General features: G+C 36.4%; 1 protein-coding gene across 1 annotated transcript in view; it reads right to left on the bottom strand.

Annotated features, from left to right (window-relative positions):
- The window catches only part of PARD3 (par-3 family cell polarity regulator), a 1,032,882-nt gene that overhangs the window by 416,093 nt on the left and 590,206 nt on the right, over positions 1 to 26,583 (bottom strand). Inside the window, exons 6-7 of the mRNA XM_007942439.2 lie at positions 17,092 to 17,183; positions 14,742 to 14,825 (exon numbers count right to left, since the gene is read on the bottom strand). Coding sequence (XP_007940630.1) covers positions 14,742 to 14,825; positions 17,092 to 17,183 — 176 coding nt within the window. The remainder of the gene's footprint in view (positions 1 to 14,741; positions 14,826 to 17,091; positions 17,184 to 26,583) is intronic.

Raw genomic sequence — 26,583 nt, 5'->3', positions numbered from 1 at the left:
TCGGAAGGAAGGTTGGGCAATCCTACTTCTGTAGTGATACTGCCTCAGAAACCCAAGGAGGGGTCGCTATGAGTCGGGTTTGACTCGATAGCACATAACAACAGCAACAACAACAGCATTTGAATTTGAGTGTGTCTAGTATTCTGGGTTGCAAACCATGTTAGGTCTCTCAAAAAGTAAGCAATATGTTACCAGTATTTGAAGAAAAATAAGAGAAAATCGATGACTGGTTCAAATAATGCCAACCATCACTTAACTCTTCAGTATTTGCCATCAAATTTTAAGTTAAAGGAAAAACTTTAACCAAACTTTGGTAACCATACAGAAGAAATCAAAATAGTCAATAGTAAAAATTGTGAATGTACTTGGTGTAGAAGACTAACCTCCTAACTGGTAGAACACTCTATATAAACCAAAATGAAACCCACTGCCATCAAGTCGATTCCAACTCATAGGGATCCCCTCATTGGGTTTCTGAGATGGTAAATCTTTACAGAAGGAGATTGCCCAGTCTTCCTTCCATGGAGTGACTTGTGGGTTTGAACCACTAACCTTCTGACTAGCAATGAGATTCCTTAGGTGCTGTGTTGCCAGAGCTCCTTAATATTCTGTATACTCCAGGACAAACAGTAAACAAATCATCACACTATAAAGTCATAGTACAAGCACTCTGCAGGTTACTAATAAGATTCATTCCTTACTGTATTTTTGAGAATTTGTAGTCAGAACAGGTGATTACAGTTCCTATTTAGCCTTACTTTAGGACCAGAAAAAGGAACTCTGGTGGTGCAGTGGTTAAGGTATTAGGCTGTTAACCAAACAGTCAGTTGTCCAAACTCACCAGTTACCCTGAGGAAGAAAGAGAAGACAATCTGCTTCTGTAAAGATTTACAGCCTTGGAAGCCCTACGGGGGTCACGATGAGTCAGGAACAACTTGATGGCAGTGAGCCTGGTTTTGATTTACTCCAAGAAAAAGGAACCCCAGTGGCACAGTGGTTAAAGAGCTCAGCTGATAATCAAAAAGGTGGTGGTTCCATCAGCCACTCCATCAGAGAAAGATGTGGCAGAGAAGTCTGCCTCCCTGAAGATTTAAAGCCTTGGAAACTCTATGAGGCAGGTCTATTCTGTCCTATAGGGTCACTATAGTTGCAATCAACTTGACTACAGTGGGTTGAGTAGTGTAAGAAAAAGCTTGAAGTCTTTTCAAAAATTTCAAAGCTGTACATGCATTGAGTATAGGTGAATGTGATAATGAAAATTTGTTGGTTCAGTAGTTTTAAAGTGAGGCCAAATTTATGTAACATTAAACGGTTATGTTAATTACATAACATTACAAGTTGTCCCTAAGCTAGGCATTCATAACCCAGGGGAGTGTCTGTATAAGGAATATTATCAGTCTCTGCCTTGTGCTGATTGCTATGATTTACTTGATGGCTAGCATAAATTATGTATCATGATCCTGTAAAAATTTTTACGTGAAATAATTTGGGGCACTTCCAACTTTCCATTTTGTCTCATAATTCCTAATACTTACAGAAACAAATGAAAACAATGTCCACAAAGACAGAAGAATTTGGAACACTGAACAAGTTTAAGCTGATGACACCATAACTTCCAATAGACCCTGTATGTTTTCCAAAAGAATTTCCATTTGTAGTATCCTGCGTACGTTTTCCAGTAGAAATATATCCAAATAGATAGCATCCTCTTCTAAACACTTACAGTAATTACTGTATCTGTTTTATAGCCATTTATCTCATTCTCCTCTTACTGTTACTTACATATACACTTTATCTCTACTATTGCATTGTAAGCTCCTGGCAGATACAGAAGATAGAATTCAGAAATACATGTTTAAGCACTTAGCTCAGTAGTAAGGTCTTGATAAATGACAATGAAATGAATGGGTGATTGAGTTTAGCCAGTCTCATATTTCTAATAAGGGAATTACAAAACAGAATACAAATGAAACAGCTTATACATTTGGATTCCTCCCCCCCCCAAAAGTATCATTTTAAAACAAAGACTAAGTTCAATTGTACTGAATAAGCAAAGGTCTTGTGTTTCACCTTGTTCACTAGCTATTTTAAAGTACAACCTTGCTTCTTCCATGAACATTAAGGCACTCATTAACTCCAATCAAATTTTGATTGTTATACATAGTAAAGCAGACAGTGCATTTCAGTAGGGTCAAGTATACCAAAGTACATGAACAGTAACGGAAGACAGTCCAGAGCAAAGAAGAATGAATGAAAGATGCATAGAAACAACTATACCAAGGGACTAGTACATGATGTGAACTTCAGCCTATTATGACCATGAGATCTCACACTAGATGGTGCCTGGCTATCACTGTCAGCCCGTAAGAAAGGCATCAGTGCAGGAGATCCTGGATAAAGAGGGAAAAAAATGTGAAAAAAAAAAAAAAAACCCTCAAAATCAAAAAAGAGACCAAGCTTACTTGTCTGACAGAGACTGGTGAAACCCCTGAGATTATGGCCCATAGTCACACTTTAGGCCTGGAATTGATTTCCATGGCTTCCAGCCAAACAACAGAGAGGCATACAAGGGGGAAATTTATACCAGGTAGGTACACTCCTTAGAACAACCAATCATGGGATATAAGAAGGGAAGTATTTGCACAGGGAGAAAGCTCATAAGACAGGAATGAATAGGAAAGAATGACACAGGAAAAAGGTAACTACTTGGACGAAGTGGGAAGAAAGCTGTTACATTATGGGGATTGCAGTCAATGTTATCAAACAAATGTGTATGAACTGCTGTACAGAAAACAAATTTGCTCTATAAACTTTCACCCAAATCACAATTTAAAAAGTAATGGGAGATAATATTTGAGTGTCTTTTGTAAATTTACTAATTGATAAATAGTGCCTACATTCTTACTAGTGAACAGTCTAAATTATTAAAGAATAAGGAAGATAACAGTATGTAAAAAAGAAAATAGCTATTTACTATCATATATGGGAACTAGTGGCTAAGACACTTGCTTGCTAACCAGACGGCTGGCGGTTCAAACCCACCAGCCACTCCTCGGAAGGAAGGTTGGGCAATCCTACTTCCGTAGTGATAGTGCCTCGGAAACCCAAGGAGGGGTCGCTATGAGTCGGGGCCGACTCGACGGCACATAACAACAACAACAACAACATGTGAATACAAACACTACCTCAGCTCAAAGGTAAAAGTAATAACACTACTATAGATTCAGGAACAAACTAACTATCTCAGTATTAGGAAGGATGAGAAGAAGCTTGAGAAGACCAAGCAGAATATTATAATGAAATGAACAAAGACTTGAAGTTAGAAAAAAGGGAAGCACATACTTGGCATTTCTCAATCTGAAAGAACCGAGGAAAAAATTCAAGCCTCGGGTGCAATACTCAAGGATTCTATGGGCAAAACACTGAATGACAAAGGAAGCATCAAGAAAAGATGGAAGGAAAACATAGAGTCACTGTACCAAAAAATTAACAGACATTCAACCATTTCAGTAGGTAGAATATGATCAAGAACCAAGGGTATTGAAGGGAGAAATCCAAGGTGCACTCAAGGCATTACTGAAACACAAGGCTCCAGGAATTGACAGAACACCAATTGAGATGGTTCAACAAACTAATCCAATGCCGAAAGCACTCATTCATTTATGCCAAGCAATTTGAAAGCAAGCTACCTTGACAACTGACTGCTATTGTTATGTGCCGTCGAGTCGAACCCGACTCATAACAACCCCTCCTTGGGTTTCCGAGGTGGTATCACTACAGAAGCAGATTGCCTAACTTTCCTTCCGAGGAGTGGCTGGTGGGTTTGAACCTCCAGCCTTCCGGTTAGCAGTCAAATGCCTTAGGCACTACGCTACTGGAGCTCCTGAAAACTGACTAGAAGAGATATATATTTGTACCCATTTCAAGAAAGGTGATCCAACAGAATGCATAAATTATTGAACAATATCATCAATCACATGCAAGTAAAATTTTGCTGAAGATAATTCAAAAACATTTGCAGCAGGAACTGACAAAAATTCAAGGTAGATTCAGAAGAGAATGTGGAATGAGGAATATCATTGCTGATGTCAGGTGGATCTTGGCTGAAAGCAGAAAACACTAGCAAGGTGTTTACCCATGCTTTACTGACTATGCAAAAGCATTCAAATGTGTGGATCATAACAAAATATGGAGAATACTGTGAAGAATGGGAATTCCAGAACACTTACTTGTGCTCATGAGGAACCTGTACATAGACCATGAGGCAGTCATTTGCATGGAACAATGGAATTCTGTATGGTTTGAAATCAGGAAAGATTGGCATCAGGTTTGTATTCTTTCACCATAGTTAGTCAATCTGTACACTGAGCAAATAATCTGGGAAGCTGAACTACACAAAGAGTAATGCAGCATCAGGATTGTAGGAAGACTCATTAACTATCTGCAACATGCAGACAACACAACCTTGTTTTCTGAAAGCAAAGAAGACTTGAAGTACTTACTGGTGAAGTTTAAAGACTACAACCTTTAGTATGGATCACACCTCAATATAAAGAAAACAAAAATCCTCACATCTGGACCAATAAAGTAATATCATGATAAATGCAGAAAATATTTAAGTTGTCAATGATTTCATTTTATATGGATCCACAATCAACACTCATGGAAGCAGCAGTCAGGAAATGAAATGTTATATTGCATTGGACAAATCTGCTGCTTCATGTTCCCATGGAAGAAGAAACCACTTTGCAAAAAATTTCTAAGAAAGCAAAGATATTACTTTGAAGACTAAGCTAAACCTGACTCAAGCCATGGCATTTTCAATTGTCTAATATTTATGCTAAAATGAGGCAATGAATAAGGAAGACCAAACTACAATTGATGCCTTTGAGTTATGATGTTGGTGAAGAATATTAAATATTCTGGACTGCCAGAAAAATGAACAAATCTGTCTTGGAAGAAGTACAGCTGGAATGTGCCTTAGAAGTGAGGGTGGAGAGACATCTCATGTAATTTGCACACATAAACACAAGGAAGCAATACTTGGAGAAAGACATCACGCTTGGTAAAGCAGAGGATCAGTGGAAAAGAGGAAGACCTCAATGACATGGATTGGCACAGTGTCTGTAACCATAGTAATGATTGTGAGGATGTTTCAGGCCTGGACACTGTTGTGTTCTGTTGTATACAGGGCCACTATAAGTCTAAAGTGACTTGATGGCACCTAGCAACAAGAACATTCTTCTGTTGAGTGGGAAGCATTAATTTGAGAAATCATATTAAATCATAGTTATTGATAACACTAGAACTAGGAAAAGACATTGTACCATTTCACTTTCACAAACAGCCACATAAAGGAATACTTGAAAGGCGACAATAGCTTGGTCATAGCTGTTTCTAAGAACTACCTAAAAAGAGGGAAATACATTTTTAAAAGTACATTCATTTAGTCCCTGCAGTACAAAGTGCCCAATTAATTAAACTGGAGTAAAAGAGTCACTCCAGTTAATTAATTAGTTTTTAATCAGTGAAATCATAAGCAATTTCTTAATATGGTTACAATTCTGCCATCTAAATGACTAATTATTATTGTTCCTTATTTATCCTAAATTAGTTTGTGTATTTAAAAAATAGCCCACAGAACATTTTAGAGAAATTTATATAGATTTGTTTTAATGCTGGAGTCGTTGGCTGGTTGAAATAGTTCACATATTCAGCTGTTCACCTAAAGTTTAGAGGTATGAGTCCACCCAGAGACAACTCAGAAGAAAGTGCTTCTTTCAGCACTTCCGAAAAATCGGCCATTGAAATCCTTATGAAGTACGGTTCTACTCAGACACACATGGGCTCACCATAAGTTGAAATCCACTTGACAGCAGCTGGTGTGTTAAATGTAAATTACTTAGTAACTATTTGCACTGATAATTTGTTTATATTTATGAATTTATCTCCAATAGGTCCTTTCAGATAAGGAGCCTTTGTAGCCCAGTGGTTAAATCACTTGGCTGCTAACCAAAAGGTTGGCTGTTCAAAACCTACCAGTAGCTCCATGGGAGAAAGATGTGGCAGTCTGGTCCTGTAAAGATTACAGCCTTGGAAACCCTATGGGGCAGTTCTACTCTGCACTAGAGTCATTATGAGTAGGAATCAACTCAGTGGCATACAACAAGAAGTTCTTTTAGTAGCTGACAGTTTAAAATAGCCTAACTTAGAAATCTTTAATTTCACAGTGACATTAACATTTTTCAGATGAATGGGTCAATGGATTTACATTCAGCTGGTAGCACCGTGGTTAAAGCCTTCAGCTGCTAACTAAAAGGTCAGTGGTTCGAACCAACAAGCTGCTCCCCAGGAGAAAGATGAAGCAGTTTGCTTCAGTAAAGATTTACAGTCTTGGAAACCCTCGGCAACAGTTCTACCCTGTGCTATTTGGTCACTGTGGTGGTTATGTTTGTGTGTCAACTTAGCTGGGCCTCATTGAGTGGCTGGGCAGCTGGTAGTAGTTATTCCCCATGATGAGACTGGCAATCAGCTCCATGGTGCAATCTACCACATGAAGCTGAGTAGCTGCCTTTGAGAATGTGGTCTGCTTTCTGTATATAAGGAAAAGCTTTGAGAATGGTCCCTAGCCTATAGCACGCTTGGACCCTGCATGTAGCTGTGTCATTGCTCAGAAGCCTGCTATGCTCTGCCAACGTTGGGACTCACAATGGACTTAAGTTAATGGCCTGCCATGTGGTTTGGTAACATTGGGACTGTGACTTTTTATTTGTCAACCTTGGGCTTCTCAGCCTCAGCAGACAACAGCTGTCTGAGTGAAGAAACACCTCTAGCTCCAGTGGGCCGGGAGCAGGAGGCAGAGCTGGACCCAAAGGTTGAGGGGCTTTCACCCAGCCCCTAGAGCCTGGCACTTTGAACTTGGACTTAAAGTCTCCAAATTGTTAAGAATAAACTCCCTGTTTGTTAAGGCCATCCCATTTGTGGTATATATTTCTTGTCAGAGCGGCACCGGATAACCAGAACAGTTACTATGAGTTGGAATGGACTCAATGATGGTGCATTTGTTTTTTTTTTGTTTTTTTGTTTTGTTTTTTTTTTAGTAAAGATAATCATTTTTCTTTTGTAACCTTACTTTTTTTTTTTTTTTCTTTTCCTTTCTGGTAGTCTTTCTAGAATAATAACGCAAAATAAGAAAGCATGATATGCTTCATTTATTGAATGGCATCTTTCACAGTAAGCCCTAATATAGTGTCACATTTACATGAAACATAATGAAAGTTTATTAAGGGAGGCTTTAGAATCCAACATTGTTAAACAGTTACAAGAACCTCAGATTCTTTTTTTCTCAGCAGCAGAGATTAGACAACTGATGGGGGCAGGGAGCAGGGAGAACAGAGAAAGAACTTCACTCTCAGTGACACAACAAGACATCAGGGAATCAACGAACAGACTGAATTAAGGCGAAGTTAGGAGCCTGCTGATTTCTAAGTACTTGACCATACTATTAGAATCATTCTCTCAAAAAGAATGGATTAATTTAAAACCAAAGTGGTACAATCTGCAAAATTATCTCATTTGCTCCACTAGGTGAAAATGATTACAAAAGGAATGAGAATGAACTGTCAAAAACCTTCCCAAGAAAATTGAACTGATAACATAACAGCTACAGAGAATAAAAAGTACCTTCTAACGGGAAATCAACAGAAAGTAGTGATAATAGACACCTTCGACTTCCTGAAAAATGTGTGTATGTGCATGCCTCCAAATTTTAATTTAAAAACCCAGTGCCATTGAATCAATTCCACCTTATAGGGACCCTATAGCACAAAGTAGAACTGCTCCATAGGGTTTCTAACACTGTAAATCTTTATGTAAGCAGACTGCCTCATCTTCTTCTCATAGAGTGACTGATAAGTTTGAATCACTGATCTTTCAGTTAGCAGCCAAGTGCTTTAACCATGCCATCAGGGCCCTTTTCAATGTAAAGAACCAAAGCCAAACCCACTGCCATCAAGGTGATTCTGAATCATAGTGACCCCCTTTGGTTTCCCAAGGTGGTAAATCTTTATGGAAGTAGATTGCCTAGTCTTCCTTCCACAGAGTGGCTAGTGAGTTTGAACCACCAACCTTCTGGTTAGCAGGCAAATACCTTCAGCACTATGCCAACAGAGCTCCTTATTCAGTGTAAAGTTACCTCAAATATTATAATTGAAAACAAATTCCACCAGCAACAAGAATGTGAAGTGTTCTAAAAGTATAATGAATCTACTACCTGTGATGTTGTGGTCCCTGTACTACTTTTATGAGAGAAAGTAATTGTAGCCTATGAAGTTCAGAAACATGTTGACATGTCAGTGTGCTATGAGGAAAATTGTTCTCATGGGCAGCTAGTACCAGAATTCTTCATCAGGGGCAACCATATTCCCACAGAACAAGAAACCACTTGGCAAAAAAATTTAAAAAGGAGAAGACAAAAATGGGAGAAGTTGGGGTAAGTTCAGCTTCAGGAATAGTCCAGGAGCAGAACAGAGGAGTCCTTTATTAGCTACACTGACAAACATGGGAGAAGAGACACAGTGGATCCATTGACGGGGGAGTGAAGGGATTTACAAAAACCATAAGACTAAGGGGTTTATGAAACAAAACCTCCACTCCTGTAGGAAACTGAAGTCAAACCTCTTTGGCTCACATGCTTTTCAAGAAAATTAATTTTCATGAGGGGGAGGGGCAAAGGGGGGGAGGCTGAATCTTAAACAACCCAAACTTAATCCTAGCAATAGTAAAAGACTATTTTCTAATGAGGAGTTCTGATAGTGTAGTGCCTAAGGCATTTGACTGCTAACCAGAAAGCTGGCAGTTCAAACCCACTAGCCACTCCTTGGAATGAAGATTGGGCAATCTACTTACATAGCGATACTGCCTCAGAAACCCAAGAAGGGGTTGCTATGAGCTGGATCTGACCTGACGGCAGTGAGAGTTTTTATATTTTCTAACTTGTTTTCAAAGTTTGGAAAAAGTATACTAAGTCCACTGTGTATGAATCTCAATCCTTCATTATGAGTCTTAAAATATAAAATAGGCAAATTCACACATCTTTCTTTGAAGACTTTTCTTCAGAGATTATGAAGAATGCTTCTTGAAAAAAGAATAAGAGGAAAAAGAATATAGTTACAAGAAACAAGGCATTGAAATGCTGCATCTTTGTACATGATTTGGGATGCATAATTAGAAATTTAACTGCTTAGATTATATTAAGGATTGCACCACTACATTTTTACAAGGTTCATTAGCTTAATTATACACTTAATTAAAACAAACTCAGTCACACATGTTAACATTTTCAATTCTAAGTATAAATTACAACCAATGATAAAATGGAAAATAAGTAACAAATGTTTTATTGACGTCTAAATTGGCTGAGTTAGTCTGAGTTTTGCTTTGATGATGTAAACTCCCACAACTGCCACCCAGCTGTATGGAAATGATCATAATTCATCTTAATAAAAGCTGACACAGTGGAAACATCACAACTGTAGAAAAGGCAAAGTATGAATGGGCAGAAAGGGATCCCTCACCAAGGAATCTCTCACCTCTCTGAGCATGGCACATATGGGCAGGGTGGTTCCCTACATTGATCCTGAGAAACCCAGTCACATAAAGGATGTCAGCAGAAGAAAGTTTAAAGAAATTCCAAGTTAAAATAAAATCTTGCAATTTTTTTTTTTCAAATCTTTAATGGATTAGATGAAGTAGAGCAAAAAAGTAAATAAAAACATAGTACTTCGAATTAGGGCAAAAATGACAAGTACCATACTACTACATCTAAAGAAACTGATGTCTCTAAACATACAATACAGTTTTTCTAAGACAAATACATGTATTAAGGCCCTTTATAATAACAACAAAGTTTGCAGCTGAGAATGCATATTTGAAAACTTCTAGACAAAAGATTACAGATTCAGTAAAGAAAAATAAGTTGTTGTTTTTCAAATGTAATTAAAATTGAGTGTTCAAAGCTCAACAGCATGTTTATTCTCTTAAAAGTGATACTGAATTTTAGAACTCAGGTCAATACCTGAAAAATATGAAAATATAATAAAGCTTTTCTTAACACCTGAGCTAGTCTCAAGAAGTTCAAAGTGGCTCTAATTCTTCATTAAAATATGTACCAAACCAACTAAACAGGTGGGTACTGGGATTCTCAAATTTATGATATAACAGTAAATTCTCATCTCAGAATCATTTTCCTCCATTACGTAGGGGTCACTTTAATTTCAAGTCAAAAATCTTAACCATTATGAAGTATTCTTAGAGCTGTGAATTTTCTGGGTTTAGATGGCAAAATTTATGGATAGCCTTGTAAGTAAACAAACAAGTCTAAAGGAAAAAGTCATGAAACAAAAAGTTTAGCCTATCAATTTAAAAAGTTGTTTTCAAGTGTGTTGATACTTTATCTGATTCTGGGAACATGAAATGGAAAACAAGAGGTTGAAAAGCCATTTGCCTGTGGCATCCTCCTTTTACATCATCTCTTCTTTGAATGACTGTCTTTCCAGAACAATACCACCAACTTAAGTCCCATATATCTTTCACAAACAGATCAAGCACCTGAGGGTTTGCTAAAACAACACCCCAATATTCAATATTCATGTCTGTCTCCAGATCTCTGTGGCACATCTCTTTTGGCACATATCATGCCTCCCTTTATACACATATTTTTCAATTAAACTTTAAATCCCTCAAAGCCAAATGCAAACTTTCATCCTTTCAAAGGACCAGCCCCTATTACAGTATGCTGCTATTGTAGTTGATAGGTGCCATACAGTTACATAAATTTCTTTTTAAATAGTATTACAGCGTAATCATATTCTTATGTCATTAGAAAGTCTTGGAAAAACTCTTTAATACAGTAAAATCATAGCTAAAATGAATAGTCATGGGTTCATTTATTTACTGGATTAAGCTTTATTGAGCAATAGCTATGGGCTAGATCCTGGGGGGGCAGTGGAAATATATATATATATATATATATATATATATATATACACACTTATCAGGAGCTCTGGTAGCATAGTGGCTAAAGCACTTGACTGCTAACCAGAAGGCTGGCAGTTCAAACCCACCAGCCACTCCTCGGAAGGAAGGTTGGGCAATCCTACTTCCGTAGTGATACTGCCTCGGAAACCCAAGGAGGGGTCACTATGAGTCGGGGCCGACTCGACGGCACATAACAACAACAACAACAATATATATGCATACACACATAAAACGTGGTTTTTCTTCCAAAGAAAATCACAATTATTATGCATAACCATCCTGGAACTAGTAGCATTTGTGATTTCAATAAGAAGGTTATGTTTGACATTTAAATCAGGAGGAAATGATATTATACATGTGAAATGAAAATTGATATCAAGGTAATGAAACAGTGTGAATAAAGAGTTCCAGATGGGGATTAATTTTATTTTTGAAGAAAACACAAGAAGATGACTTACAAAAAGAAAAAAGTACTTCATAGAGAAGATAACATCTTTACCATGCATCTACTTGTCTCCATTTCTAGCTATCAAGAGGTAGTCATTCAAAAGAGGGATTGGGGAGAGGAGCAAACATGTGCTAACTGTCACTGATGACACTAATCAAGGAAAAGGATTCAACCTACTCTAGCAGACAGCTTTGTAGTAGACCTGGCAGGATTATTATGCAGAAAATCTTCATTACATATAAGGTCACAATAATGCTTACAAGGCTCTAAAATTTCTCTAATATTAATTTCACAAGTTTAAATTACTATTTTCCTGAATTATATGTGATCTGTGAGGTGTTTGGCATCCTGTTGTTTCTTCTCTTTACAGTATCTAATTCCCATTTTCCAATATTTCTTATTCTTTGACTTTTAAAATCTAAGACAGAAATCAACATTGACGTGTACATGTCACTTTCATAAAGGTAAGTATTCACTAAGTATGTTTGATTTAGTTGTAGCTCCAAAATTGGGATTGAATAACACCCAATTATGATGGAAATTTTGTACAAAGGAAGTTATTTTTAGAAATTTCAATGTACATACCATGAATATATGTATTCTTTATTCCCACTAGACACAGGTTAATTTCTTCATGAGTTCAACTTAATTTCTTCCTTTCTGCTATACTGCATTGCTTGATTTACCCTTGCAGCCACAATGGTGTTGAGGCCACTCCTTTTGTAAATTGTCATCACATTTAAAATCATCTTCCCCAACAACTCAGCCTCACTTACCTACCTCAACAATTCTTCCTCTATCAGCTCACAAAGTATCTACTATATAAGTGTATCAACATTTACCACATTATTATAATTGTGTGATTCCTCAGCTATCACTACACCTAGACTGCAAATCCCTGGAGAAAGACCATATCCTGTGCGTCTTTGTTTCCCACCACCTAACACAGGATTTACAATACAGTAACTGCTTGGGAAGGTTGCTTTAACTGAATAAGAAAACCTACTTCTAAGTGTTTCCCTGAGAACATGGAAGACAGGTGTCTCTGGGCTCCTGAAGATTGGTATCTAGGATTCTGAGCAGCCCATCTGCTTTCTCTCTTCCACTGTCACCCTCAATCTGCAGAAACGTTACTAAACTAAGTCTACACTGGGATGAAACACAGATGTTGAACACAGTAATTATTTTCTGCTTTCCAGTATGAAAATTGGTGACAATTAACTGAGTTAATAAAGAATCTATTTTTCTTAAATCTGTTTTTCCCTTTTACATGGGAAAGATGTGCAAGGTTTTCTTTATTAAGTATTAAATTAATGAGGATTAAAAATGACTCATTATAGAAAAACAGAGCAACTTCCAGTTGTCTTGAATGAGTTCCCCATGTCAAAACAAAAAGACCATAGGAACCAGTAACTGTAGTGGAGTTTGTGAGTGTCTACTTTTGAGTTAACCTCACCAGTAGATTTCTTTTTCTATCTTATTCTTCCTTTGTATTAAGTTCTTCATCTATTTATTTTATCCTAATATCCCTTTCATACTAAGGTAGGAAAATGTGTATGAAAGGGCAGAAAATATCATGCTTGAAATTGAAATGCTGGTTCAAAGTTGAAAAATACACAATTAAATCTCATTTGTTGTGAGTTGTGTTCCATTGCAGTTAAAGGCATATTGATACTGTGAAGCTGCAACCTTGCATAGTGCCTTCTTATCTTTACACACTACTCATGAAAGAAATTAAAAACTTCAGTTTTTGAGATGATTTAAAATTATATTTCTAAATAAAATAAAGGCAAGGGCTATTTTTAAAACAACCAATCTTGTGTAAGGGAAAGTTCTTTGGAGAAATTTTAATGCTTCTCTAGAGTTTAAATATTTAAAAAAAAAAAAAAAGAAGAAGAAGAAGAAGAAGAAGAAGATAAATGGAAAGGAGCCACACTCTGTGACTATAACACAATCCAAAAATTCAAGGTGCATTTCTCATCTGTTATAGCACACACATTCAAGTCTCCCACTCAAGCAGAGTTCTAAATAAATCAAAATTTCAGCTCCAGGGCATTACATAAAGCAAGTACTTTACCAAAAGGATGAAAACTAGACTTACCACAGTTACTGACACATCCCAGGAAGGTAGTACAATCATTCAAAAAAATTTAATTACACATCTGCAATTGATATTGCATTTGTCTTTTACAACATACTAGATGTTGTTCATTCCTTCATGACAGTTCTAACTACATTCTGTAAGTTCTCAATCATGAGTCAATGGCTACTTTCCAGCTTTTCCCTATTCGTCTCCCCATGCAGAAGAAGTTAAAATGAAAAACGACAAATAAGGTGAAAAGAATCAAAGAAAAAAGAAGTCCCAAAATAGAAAGCTAAACACTTCATAAATACCTTTCACCAGGTAATCATTAGATGGGTAAATAGGAGAAGATGAGATTACACTTCAACAAGTTAAATGCATGTAGGTTTCAGTGCCTAGGGAAGAATGCCAGTGCACATTACACTTTACTTGTTAATGGTAGCAGCCCAGCAAACATTAGTGGGAAAATCAAGTCATGGTGCTTGAATAGAGTAAAACAAAAAAAATCCTACAACCATAGATCTTTCACAGAAGAAGAGCAGTAGAAAAGATATGCATAGAGCATCTGAAATTGTTAGGGATATATATTTTTACTATAAAAGTAATAAAGTCAGTATTACCAAAGAGCACAAATTTTAACATTCAAGTGTGTGGAGACTGAAAGAAAGGAGGCACATGGTGGGGGATAAATCTATAGCTTGCCTAACTTTTTAAAAGGTCAAACATAATCACAAACAGTCTTATGAAACTGAAAAACTAAACAGATTAAAAACAAATCTTTACCTAAGTTATCAAGATCATTTTTATTGGTGGAATCTTTCCAGAAAACTGCTTGAACCTCTCATTAATTTTTGAAATCCAGCTAGAATTCTGGCTTTAAAATCTATCACCAATTAATAGCAAAATAAAATGTCTGCATGGATGCGATGAACAATAAGCGTATTAGGCTCATTTAAATGGATGTTTACTTAGCGTTCCTGCAAACCCTCTCTTCATCATCCTAAGTGCTTTCCATGATTATGAAGTATACGTATGAATGAAGCCGCAGTTGCCCCCAAATGAAAATGTTTTCTATTAAGCACATGCTAAATCAACACCATTCTATATCTGAGCATAAATGAAGATAAAACACTGCATATTATGATTCAATTAAAAACCTCCAAGATACGTTACCTGCCGCCTCGAGCACTGAAAGGCACTACATGGATTCCCAGAGGCCCTCCATCGTTGGGGACTTGTACGAGCTTTACCATATCACTGTGAGACAATGATGAATGAGGGAGCATGAACATGTACTGTAAACAAACCAAAACCGAAACAAAACAAACAAACAAAAAAACGCAACAACACACACTATAAACAACGAAGGAGAACAAAACAAAAATCTCACCAAGCATACACGCATATACATACATATTCTGGAATATAAGCATGAGGATGAGGCAACATTAAACACTACATACCTGAACACTAGTCTGACGGCATGGAGGGAGAGCAATCATCAGAATAACTACATTAAAAATGACACGGACCATTTCTCTTGGACCATACTCTTGCGTGTAATATAAGCATACATTTTGCAAGTCAAATCTATAGACTTCCATGGAAACGTTTCCATCCCCAATATCTATAGCAAGGACTCTTAAGATTAACCAAATAAAAGTGTTGCAGCTACATAGCACATTAAAATTTAAAAAGTGCTCTTATATATATATATATATATATATATATGCCAGACTATTTTCTACTTCCAATAAGTCAGTGAGGTCAAAGCAGTCACCCCATAGGTGGCAGTTCAGAGGTGATCCAGCTCTCCTTGTTGCCCACTACCCCGACTCAAGTCACCATTTCATAAACTATTGTAACAAGAGCTCTATAAAGCAGGTTGTTAAACCTCTTCCTCAAGGACAATGGGCTTCTAGTGATAATCAATTTAATTTTCATAGAAATCTTTATAATTAAAATTTAAAAGCAGAAATTCTATGACAGGAACTAACATGAATTCATTTTGATAACATAATTAAAGTACTTAGTACAAAGGGCACAACATTCTTTATGTGTTTAGTAAGTTATTTCTTTGAATCTTTTCTATTAAAGTCATGATTAGTTTTAATGAAAATTTATAATTTGGAGGATGTAAACTTTCCAAACCCCTAAAAAGAGAGTGCTATGGGTTTGGACACTGTTTTATTTTTTGGTTGCTTTCCTTATAGAGCCTTCTAATATATATACTGCAGTAGAGAACTAAGCAGTACTTAGCTAACAGTATTTTAAAATAGTATTCCAATTAAATTATTATCAATGGACTTAATAAAGACTACATTATAGTTTTTATTACATATAAAACATTAGTTCTTTACCTATATTTCATAAAGAGAAACTTGAAGTTATTCTTTGTATTGTGAATGAATATGCTGCTTGTGTAATGCAAAGGCTAAATACAATTAAAGACAGGCATATATAAAGTGAAAATGTATGTGCATAGATTTGATCACATCCACTGTTTAAGACAATATAAAATCTGCCATTCTCCTCAAATATTTACTTAAATAAGACTTTATTTTATTCCACATTCTTTTTAAAGGAATACTGAGGTGCCCAGTTTGCTTTTAATACAGGCATTTAAGAGAGCTGTATGGTAAAATGTAATTTAATTTTGAACCTTGTCTAATGTTGCTAAGAAAATTCTTAAGATTCTTCCCTTGGAATACCCAATGAAGACAGAATTAAGGCTGGCAGTTCAAACCCATCAGTCACTCTTTGGAAGAAAGATGAGGCAATCTACTTCTGTAGTGATACTGCCTCAGAAACCCAAGGAGGGTTTGCTAGGAGTCAGGTCTGACTCGACGGCACATAACAACAACACTAGACCCCCACACATACCTATTACACAAAGTAAAAGTGAAAAAATTGACTGCTCTCCTTGCTCTAAATTATCAAAGGAAGAAGTCCTAAGAATATCTTCCATTTTTAAAGTTAAGATAAAACAGGTAAAAAAATTTTTGCCCTTTTGTATTGAAAATCATGTTCCATGCCCCTAACCTGTGACCTCTATTTTCTTTTCATCAAAAATCTTGAAAAGTTCTATTTATTCAATTAAAAAATATATACTAAAATATAACTGGTGTTTACATGATCCAACTATTTTTTCAAATAAAGTATGTTATAATTTTTTTTTTAATTGAGAAAAGCGGAGGAATGACCAAAATGCTGACAACTTACAAAAGCAATGTGAAAAGTGTTACAGCATTTTAAATCAAATACTATTGTGTAGTATAATTTAATAGTATTTGTCAAAGCATGAAACTCAGGACAGGTCATGGGAAGGAGGTTCCATGCTATACTTGTTACATTACATAATTAACTCAATAGATGAAAGATGCTCTTTGGAAAAACAAACCAACACAAGGCATGTGTTTAGCTGAACACAAACATTCCGCATGCCATATGCTTTTGGAATACTGGCTGCTATCAATGATGCTACATGGATATTACAAATCTAATGCAAACCACAGCAACTTACTCCAGAGAAAAGTTGGGTATATTCTCCAAACCAGTGTCAGCATGTCCAACTGGTTCAACACGGCTACTGTCTTCTTCTGTCCCATCTTCATCCTAGACACAGAACAACACAAAGAGAAGTACATTCTGTGTTAGGTTTTTTTCTGTACTGTAAAATGGAACTAGATAAACCTGGAGCATCATCAACATTACGAACATGTTAAACAGGTCTTTCATCTAGGAAGATGACCTTTAATGATAAGATGGATGTGTGTGTGTGTGTGTGTGTAAAAAGCTCTATTTTAAAGCAGTCTTCTGAATTAGCATATCCCAGGACATGAACAAGATAGGAATGGGATAAAGAAAGAAAACATTAGAATTTCTACTTATGTTAATTTATCTCATTTTTATTTACTTTTTGGTATGTTTATGAAGTAACCATGTATTACTACAAGGTGATGATATATTAATAAATATATGTGAAACTAGGGATGCATGTTCAAAAATCTTTAGTGATTGGGATTTGAATCAAAACAGTTGAGACCATTACAAATTTTAATTTTCATGAACACCTAGGAATCATAACTGTGAGTTCCTCAGTTCTTACAATCATAGCTTGTCAAAATGAATATGCATTGGGTACATTCCCTAACAAAAGTTCCTTCATTCTATGACATTTCATTTAAAGTTATCTGTTTATTAGCAAGCATCTGTGAAGGCACTTACGGAGACCCCATGTGTGTCAGAGTAGAACTGTGCTCCATGGGGTTTTCAATGCCGTGGCCTTCCAGAAGCAGATGGCCAGGTTTTTCTTCCAAGAAGCCTCTGGGTGGACCTGAACCACCCACCTTTCAGTTAGTGGTTGAGCTCTTAACCTTTTGTGCCAGCCAGGGGTCACCATGACTTGGATCAACTCAAGGACCACTACTTTGGTTTTCTGGTTCATAAAATTACTAAGATCTCAGCATAAATAATCATTTCTGTTTACTTCTGATCATATAAAGCCAACCATAGGAAAAGGCACAGACAGAAGCATAATGAAACTCACCCTTTTATTCTTCTTTTTACAAGGGCAACATTTTATAAATATTATGTTTTGGCATGTTACAGAAATTGGGTAGGTATGCTGGTACTCAAAAATATGCATATGGAATAAATGTGATGGTTCAGAAAAATAAATAAATGCCACCCAAGAATGTGCCTCACTTTATAATCCTGGCCATTGTTTTTCTGATTTAAAAAAACAAACCAAAAAGCAAAACTCACTGTTGTTGATCAGTTTGACTCATAGTGACCCCTCCTTGAGTTTCCAACCCACCAACCACTCCTCAGAAGGAAGACTGAGCAATCTACTTCTGTAGTGATACAGCCTCAAAAACCCAGGGAGGGGTCTCTATGAGACAATCCAACTGGATGGCAGTGAGGTGAAGGAATCTCTACTGAAGAAGATTGCCCAATCTTCCTTCTGAGGAGTGGACTTAAACTGCCAGCCTTCTGGTTAGTAGTCAAATGCCTTAGGCAAGTATAAAGAGTTTACTAATAAACTATTTGCTTTTCACAGTCATTTGAATAATAATAAACATGCCTGACTAGTATCAATGGTCTTATTAATCAAATTAGAATATTTTAAAAGACTTAGATTCTCCAAACACAATGGTCAAGAGGCCCATATGTTGTTCACCTTAGAGCTACTTAGTTGCATCTAGTAGCTACTCTGTAAGTATTTACTGCTTATTAAAGCAGAAAATCATGGCAAGAAATCTCTGGGTTAATAAGTTTTCTAATACAACTATGTAAAATTCATTTAAGCTATTTCTTTGAAGTTTATGTGCAGAATTTATGTATACAGTACATGTAATTTGTTAAGTTTATCATTTTTGCTATATAAATTTTATAGCTGATATTTATATATGAACTTATTAAACCACCTATATTAAGAAAGAAAGTGCACATTTTCTATTTTTAATCATATCTTTGAAAGATCCATAATAGAAATTTATATGCTATCAACAAAGGCATCAATCAACAAAATAAAAAGCAAAGGCTATAGGTTTGGGACACAGTGTCAGACAATATATTAAATTATTGAAGAGATAGTAAGGCAAGGCAGAGCCGTTGGTAATACCCAAATGATATTTCCTTTGAGAATCTACCAAAATCAGCTGACTGCACTGAGCTTTCCTCTGAGTGCTAGATATCTCTGTGTGTCCTGGATGGCCGTTCACCGCATGAAGCCAAGCTACTTGAAGATTGATGAGCCTGTGTTTTGAGAGGCTCTAATATGCACTTCTTAGTCATCTATCTCTCTTAAGCACCAGCATGAAATATATTTCAAAGGTTAACCAGCATCTTGAACCTACCTCAGAACTGCATTGTGAATGTAAACAAGAACTCCTGAAATGATGCTTTTCCACTGGGAGTGGGGGTAGGGAGGAGAGCGAACATGGCTGTTTATAAATCACATGCAAAACATAAAAATAATCTCACACGTGAAAGACACTTTGTTTCAGTTTGCCTTAATAATTTAAGCACCACTGAAATGCCACCAAGATGTATATAACCAGTTGAAACACCTTTGTTGCACTATGAAATAGCCACATAAATGAAATGCCCCTACACTATAGTGATAAAACAGGAATTGATAATTTACACATTCATTGTTCCCATGGTGGCCATTATCAAGCCCCCAAGAGCATGTAGAATATTATTTCATGGAGCCGCATATGGTGTTGAGTTTGGATTGCAACATTCACTGCCCTGAGGCTGAGCTGCAGTTGCTGTGGGAACCACAACTTAGAATTTCCCAACTTTCAGATGTGTAAATATCAGCTCCATTCTGTTTTATTCTGTTGTCTGGTACTTTTTATTGAAGCTATGACTGAACATTAACAAGACTTATACACTGAATTCCTTTATAACTATAGTAAACTGAGCTCAATGATATATTTCAAATCAATATTTAAGTATTATAATCCTTAAATAGACAGTGTTAATTAATTTCCAGTGACTTAACACATATATATTTTTTTTTCTTTTGCCTTCTCTCTATTTTATAGTAGAGCATAGTGGTTAAGAGCTTGATTTGAGAGTTAAAAAGACCCAGATCTGAATACCAACTCAACCATTTATTAACTTTACAGTCTTAAAAAACTCTCACTGCCATTGAGTCGATGTCGACTCAGAGTGACCTCTCTTTGGGTTTCTGAGGAGGTATCACTACAGAAGTAGATTGCCCAAGGCAAGTTATATATCCTTCTGTTTCTACACTTCCTGCTGTAAATAGAAGACAATAAAAAATTCTCCCCTTACGACTATTGTGAGAAATAAGTAAAATAATCCATGTCACAAGCATAACATGGTGATTGACACACAACTACTATCCAATAAATATTAGCCAACAATACCTAAAAGATAAATAAATAATAAATACACAACATATAATATACAATCCAGTAAATAGTTTAGGATATAGACACTCAAACCCAAGAGTATGTTGTTGTTGTTATGTGCCATCAAGTCGGACCCGACTGACTCATAGCAACCCCTCCTTGGGTTTCCCAGGCAGTATCACTATGGAAATAGATTGCCCAACCCTCCCTCCAATGAGTGGCTTGTGGGTTTCAACCGCCAGCCTTCTGGTTAGCAGTCAAATGCCTTAGGCACTATGCTACCAGAGTTCCTAAGAGTATATAATCATCCATTCATATGCTGTACCTGGTAACTCGATTAAATATAAAACACACTGCCTATCAATTAAATATAAAACATATTAGCTATATTTTAGAAACTTGCCAAACACACAAAACTTACTGTGTTTTGCTGTATACAAAGTACTTTCATCATAAAATGTCTCTGGGATAAGAAAATAAAACAAGAAAAAGATGAACATCTGAAAGCTGATACAGTTAAGTGAATGATATTGGAGAGGAAAATACTACGGGTTTCTGGTTGAAGAAATTTTGAAGAGAAAGTAGATGCAAGAATTTCAAAAGGGCAGAGGTTTTACCCTACCAGAAAACCCACACATTAGCTTGCAATAGTTTTATGAATGCCTGCAGAAGACACAAAACTCCTAGGTCAGAGAAAAAGGACTGCTCATTACTTACAGCAATAGCAGTAGCTGGAGTGTTAGCCTGTTCGTCTTGGTTCCTCAAGTCAAAATTGTCACAGAGTGATGTGAAGAGGACCATGGGACATCAGCACACACAGTGGACCTCTGAGCTTAGAGAACCCAAATCTTTCATACAGGACAGTAAACTCATTGCTCTGGAGGATGATACTATGTTCTATTTTCCAAAGCTGTTTGTTGTACATTAGTCCTTGAAAAGATTTTTGTTATTGTTGTTATGTGCCGTCGAGTCAGACCCAACTCATAGTGACCCCTCCTTGGGTTTCTGTGGCAGTAGCACTACAGAAGTAGATTGCCCCATCTTCCTTCCTAGGAGTGGCTGGTGGGTTTGAACCGCCAGCCTTCTGATTAACAGTCAAGTGCCTTAGGCACTACACTACCAGAGCTCCTTTGAAAAGATAGTCCAGGACAAAAGTAGGCACAGCCTCTGCTCTTAAGATACCCAGAAATGTGAGAGAACCATGGAAAACTGTCTCCTGATAACAGAGATGAATTTATGTATGGGCAGATGGCAGCACTTGTATGTCAGGGAAAGACTGAAACTGAGACAATCATTAATAAATGCTCCATGATAACAATGCCTTCTTAATAGTAACATTAAATTCTACTAGATGAAAGTATTACTGTCAATGTTGAGGAAAAAATGATTTTTCAGTGCAGAAATACATATTCAAAGCAAACAAAAAATTAAACGTGAAAGTTGAAAAAGCACATGAATGTTCAGACATGCAAGGGCTTTATTTCCCAGGGACTATTTCTTACAAAACTATTTTTAAGTGTGCTCCTATAGAATGAGTAAGTAACATAAGAAAGAGGAAGGCACAGGATCCAGGAAACTCAATGAAATATTGAACCACGCTCAAGAAAGCCCAGGATGGAGGTGAAAGGCCAGCTTAGGAAAACAGGAACCAAGCCAGATTGGAGTAGCAGGGTGAAGAGGTTGGGGATGTCTGTCTCTTTGAGAAAAATGAAATTAAAAATTGGTCTGATTATTTTTGAATATTTTGGAAATAATAGGCATTTTGGTAGACCTGATACAGAGTATGGGGAAAATTAAAGATATTCAGAGAAAAAACAAGCAAAAAATAACAATTTTTTTTTAAAAAAAGTAATCAACTAATTCCACGAAAAACAAAAGAAAATATGTAAGAGAAGAAATTTAAGCAAGGTGTCTACTGGCTTATCCAGTGACCAATTATTATATAGCATAATAAAGTAAACAATGGCTAATAATTCTGATGTAACAATATTGAGAGGATGGGGACAGGGAGAGTGGAAATAGTGTAAAAGGATAAACTCTCATCTTCTACAACCAGAGTCAACAGATATTGGTAACTGGTAATCAGGAAACAGCAACATAATTTAGAAACATGGAAGTAAGTAACAAAACAAACAATGGCACATGTTGAAAGTGGATGCTTCTGAGAGACACCAAAGATTGGGAAGAATGGAGCAGAGAGTTGCAAGCCTTTATTTCAGCCATTTCATGTTATTTATTTATTTTTACCCAAGTATATATCTGAAACACCCATCAGTGGGTAGATGTCTTCATAGTTTCAACTAAACATTCAGACTCACAAAACCCTCATAGGCCACTTAGCATCAGATTCACTTTGAAAGATACAGGGCAGGAAACCCAGCTTGCCAACAGAGTAGAATCATGTTTTCCTCTTTAGTAGGAGTAGAGTTCATAGTTGTCCAAAAGCTATTCACTTGTTTCTCCCAGATGACAGCTCAGTACAAGGAAAGAAATTTTCTAGGGTGGCTGCAAGTGCTACCTTGGTGTAAAAGCTTAATGACTCAGTATCTCTTGAAGCAAGAGATAGGCATATCTGCTTGTCAGATATTTAACTTCCCAGCCTATGTACAATTTACAAATGGGACACTTTTACCATACAAACATAATGCATGCATTTTGTAATAGAGCCTAAAAATTAACCAATGTTTATGTTCTCATGCAGAAGGGAAAAACATTTTATTGACCCTTTGCCCACTATACATTATATATATATATACATATACAATGAAACAAATTTTTATTGTTGAATCAAATTATATTGATGAAACAAATTTTTCAAAAGATGGAAGGGTCAATGTAGTCAAAGGAGAGAAAAGAATAAGAGGGTATGAATATTTTAGAAGCCTAGTTGAGAAGGATGAGTTTCCGATCAAGCAGAAATGACCAGCAGATAAGTGTTGATAAAAATACTATGCTAGCTCTTTACTCTTTACTCCCATTAAACTAAGAATCTTAGCCTCTTCCATAAGAGTAACAATGTGAAGGCTAACTTTCAACTGAAAAAGCCCTTATAGTGGAGACACATGATACATTCTGAAATCAATAGCTCTCACATAAACCATGTAGTCAAGAAAACCAGATATAGGTAACCATCTGATTATCATTCTATAATTTCAAAAGTAATCTTGTCTAACTGTCCCCCAAAGGGGCTCTTGTAAGGAGCCCTGGTAGTGCAGTGCTGAAAGTGTTTGGCTGCTAACCAAAAGGTTGATGGTTTGAGCCCACCAGCCACCCACGAGAGAAAGAGATCTTTCATAAAGATTACAGCCTTAGGAACCCCACAGTGCAGTTCCACTCTGTCTTACAGGGTCACTATCAGTCACAATGGACTCAACTGCAATGAGTTTGGTTTGGTTTTTAGTAAGAAGACCTGATGGCGCAACAATTAAGAACTTGGATGCTAACCAAAAAGTTGGCAGTTTGAACCCACCCAGCAGCTGTGCAGGAGAAAGATCTGGTGATGGGTTCCCATAAAGACTGCAGCCTGGAAAACCCTAGGGAGCAGTTCTACTATGTTGCATGAGGTCATTATGAGTCAGAATTGACTCAACAGGGCCTAACAATAACAACAATTTTCCCCCTATTTGAGTATTAAATAAATACCTTAGTCTACATTCACAGATTTTAAAAGAAGTAAAAAAGAAAAAAAAGAAAAAAAAAATCCAGTAACTTAAGTGGATGCCACTGCAAAAAGTGCCACTCACTGCAATAGAGTTGATTCAGACTCATAGCAACTGCCACTGGGTTTGCAAGGCTGCAAATCTTTACAGAAGTAGACTGCCTCATCTTCCTCCCACAGAGCAGCTGATGGGTTTGAACTAGTGACCTGATTAGCAGCCAAATGCCTTGGAAAGAGTACAGTATTTGTAATTAGAATATGTTGTTTGTTGTTTTTTTGCCGTCCAGTCGGCCCTGACTCATAGCAACCCCTCCTTGGGTTTCCGAGGCAGTACCACTACAGAAGTAGGATTGCCCAACCTTCCTTCCGAGGAGTGGCTGGTGGGTTTGAACCACCAGCCTTCTGGTTAGCAGTCAAGTGCTTTTAGCCACTATGCTACCAGAGCTCCTAATTAGAACATACTACTTCTTTATCACTCACCATGAATATTTACAGTAAAAACAAGAGCACAAATTTTGTAAAAGATTTGCCTACTATATGAGGAAAACAAAACCACACAGTCTATGTCATGTTGTTGTTGCTGTTATGTGCTGTTGAGTCAAACCGACTCATAGTGACCCCTCCCCTTGGGTTTCTGAGGTGGTATCACTACAGAAGTAGATTGCCCAACCTTCCTTCCAAGGAGTGGCTGCTGGGTTTGAACTGACAGCCTTCTGGTTAGCAGTCAAGTGCCTTAGATAGGCACATAATAAAGCTTAATCTAAAAACAATTCACCTGCAAATCTACATTCAAGTTCTCAGTTCCAAGAAACAAGATATTTTGAAGTTATTACTTGAAAGAAAAACGTAACATTTTAAAAAATATATTTATCATCTTAAAAATATTTTCCAAAAATTGAAATTTTACATTCCTACTTAAATGTTCTGCACAACCATCTTTAATATTTATGTTTAAGAAGCCCAGACAGAAATCAAAGTTCTCAAGGAACCCTCTAAAAGAAATTTACAATAGTTTTCCTGAAGGGCTTGAGTATTAAAATATTTTAATTGGTTCAATTCTATTACCACAAAAAAAAAAAAAAAGCTCAACTAGATGGTCTTTTTCACACTTTTTAGAGTGTGTCTACAATTTCCCTAACTTAATGAGAGACATGCAAACTATTAATGAGCTGTAGTCTCTGGAATAAAATATTTATTTGGATGTTGACAGCCTGAATTAAACCACTTTTTATTTTGGTTTACATTTCACAGAAAGTAATTCCAGGGGGATGTGTTTCCAGGTCTCCTAAGTATCACAAATAGGAGTCCAGAAGGTATTTTTGTTAATGTTGTGTCTACTTGATTAATTGGCCAAATCACTAGGGAAAAGTTATTTCCCATAATATGTGAGAAACAACTGAAAACACTTAGGGTAAGCTGTTGCACAATTAGAAATAAATCTATTGTAATTTTCCCAAAAAAAACAAACGAGGAAATGTACCATATAATTTTACTTTAGGATCACTAGAGCAAAAAATCTTCATGAACAAAAAAAAATCATAATTCAAATAAATTTAGGGACAAACAATACTAGATAATAAACAAGATTAAAAAAAAAATAAAGGAATTCCTGACGCAAATGGTTATTAACATTTCTGCTGCTAACATAAAGGCTGGAGCTTTGAATCCACCTAAAAATACCTTGAAAGAATGTCTGGCAATCTATATCCCCCCAAATCTGTCATTTAACACCCTAAGGAGTACAGTTCTACTCTGATACACATGGGGAGCCCATGGGTCATAATCCACTCAATGGAAACTGGTTTTGAAAAAAATGAAGATATTCTTGTGCAGTAAAGGGAAATTAATAGTTATTACACTTTTAGATACAGTACAGTTCCATCATAATATAAACTACACTCCACAGAACTCAGTGCTCAATATCAAATTATTTGGCATCATGTGAAGAATTAAACAGTGCTATGATGTTGAGTATTGCATACACAAGCTTCATCACCTCAACCAGACCTAGCCTTCTCATCTCAAGCTAATACAACCAAATGGAATGGCAAAGGAAGATTTAACACAGTCCATGGAATTTACATTTCCCAGAGAAATGAAATGATTCCTGTCTTAAAGCATACACAACATGACTCCATACAACCCAAGGCAAGAAAAAAGTCTTTAAAAGAACAGATGGTACTGATTTATGAAAGCTATGTAACTACAGAGAATAACAACAACAAAAAAGTATGTACCTTTGCACCTGTTACATGCAGAGAGGAATCTAAAAATTACCCAAATGTAAATTGGCTTCCCATAGATTAATAGAATTTCAAGTAGATGGAGGAATCTTAAGACAGACAGGTACCCAGTATCCCACAGAATCTGCCACATTCTACCATTTTTCCTGTATTCATGATAATATAAAACTTATATATTAGTCTTTATTAAAAATTAAAAAAAAAAAAAAAACGAAAGGAAGAAG

This window comes from Orycteropus afer, unplaced genomic scaffold, assembly GCF_000298275.1.
Source record: "Orycteropus afer afer isolate SDZICR_OR568_19922 unplaced genomic scaffold, OryAfe1.0 scaffold00090, whole genome shotgun sequence".
Taxonomy (NCBI): domain Eukaryota; kingdom Metazoa; phylum Chordata; class Mammalia; order Tubulidentata; family Orycteropodidae; genus Orycteropus; species Orycteropus afer.
Note: the sequence above shows the minus strand (reverse complement) of the source record. Positions and strands in the feature narration are given on the sequence as shown.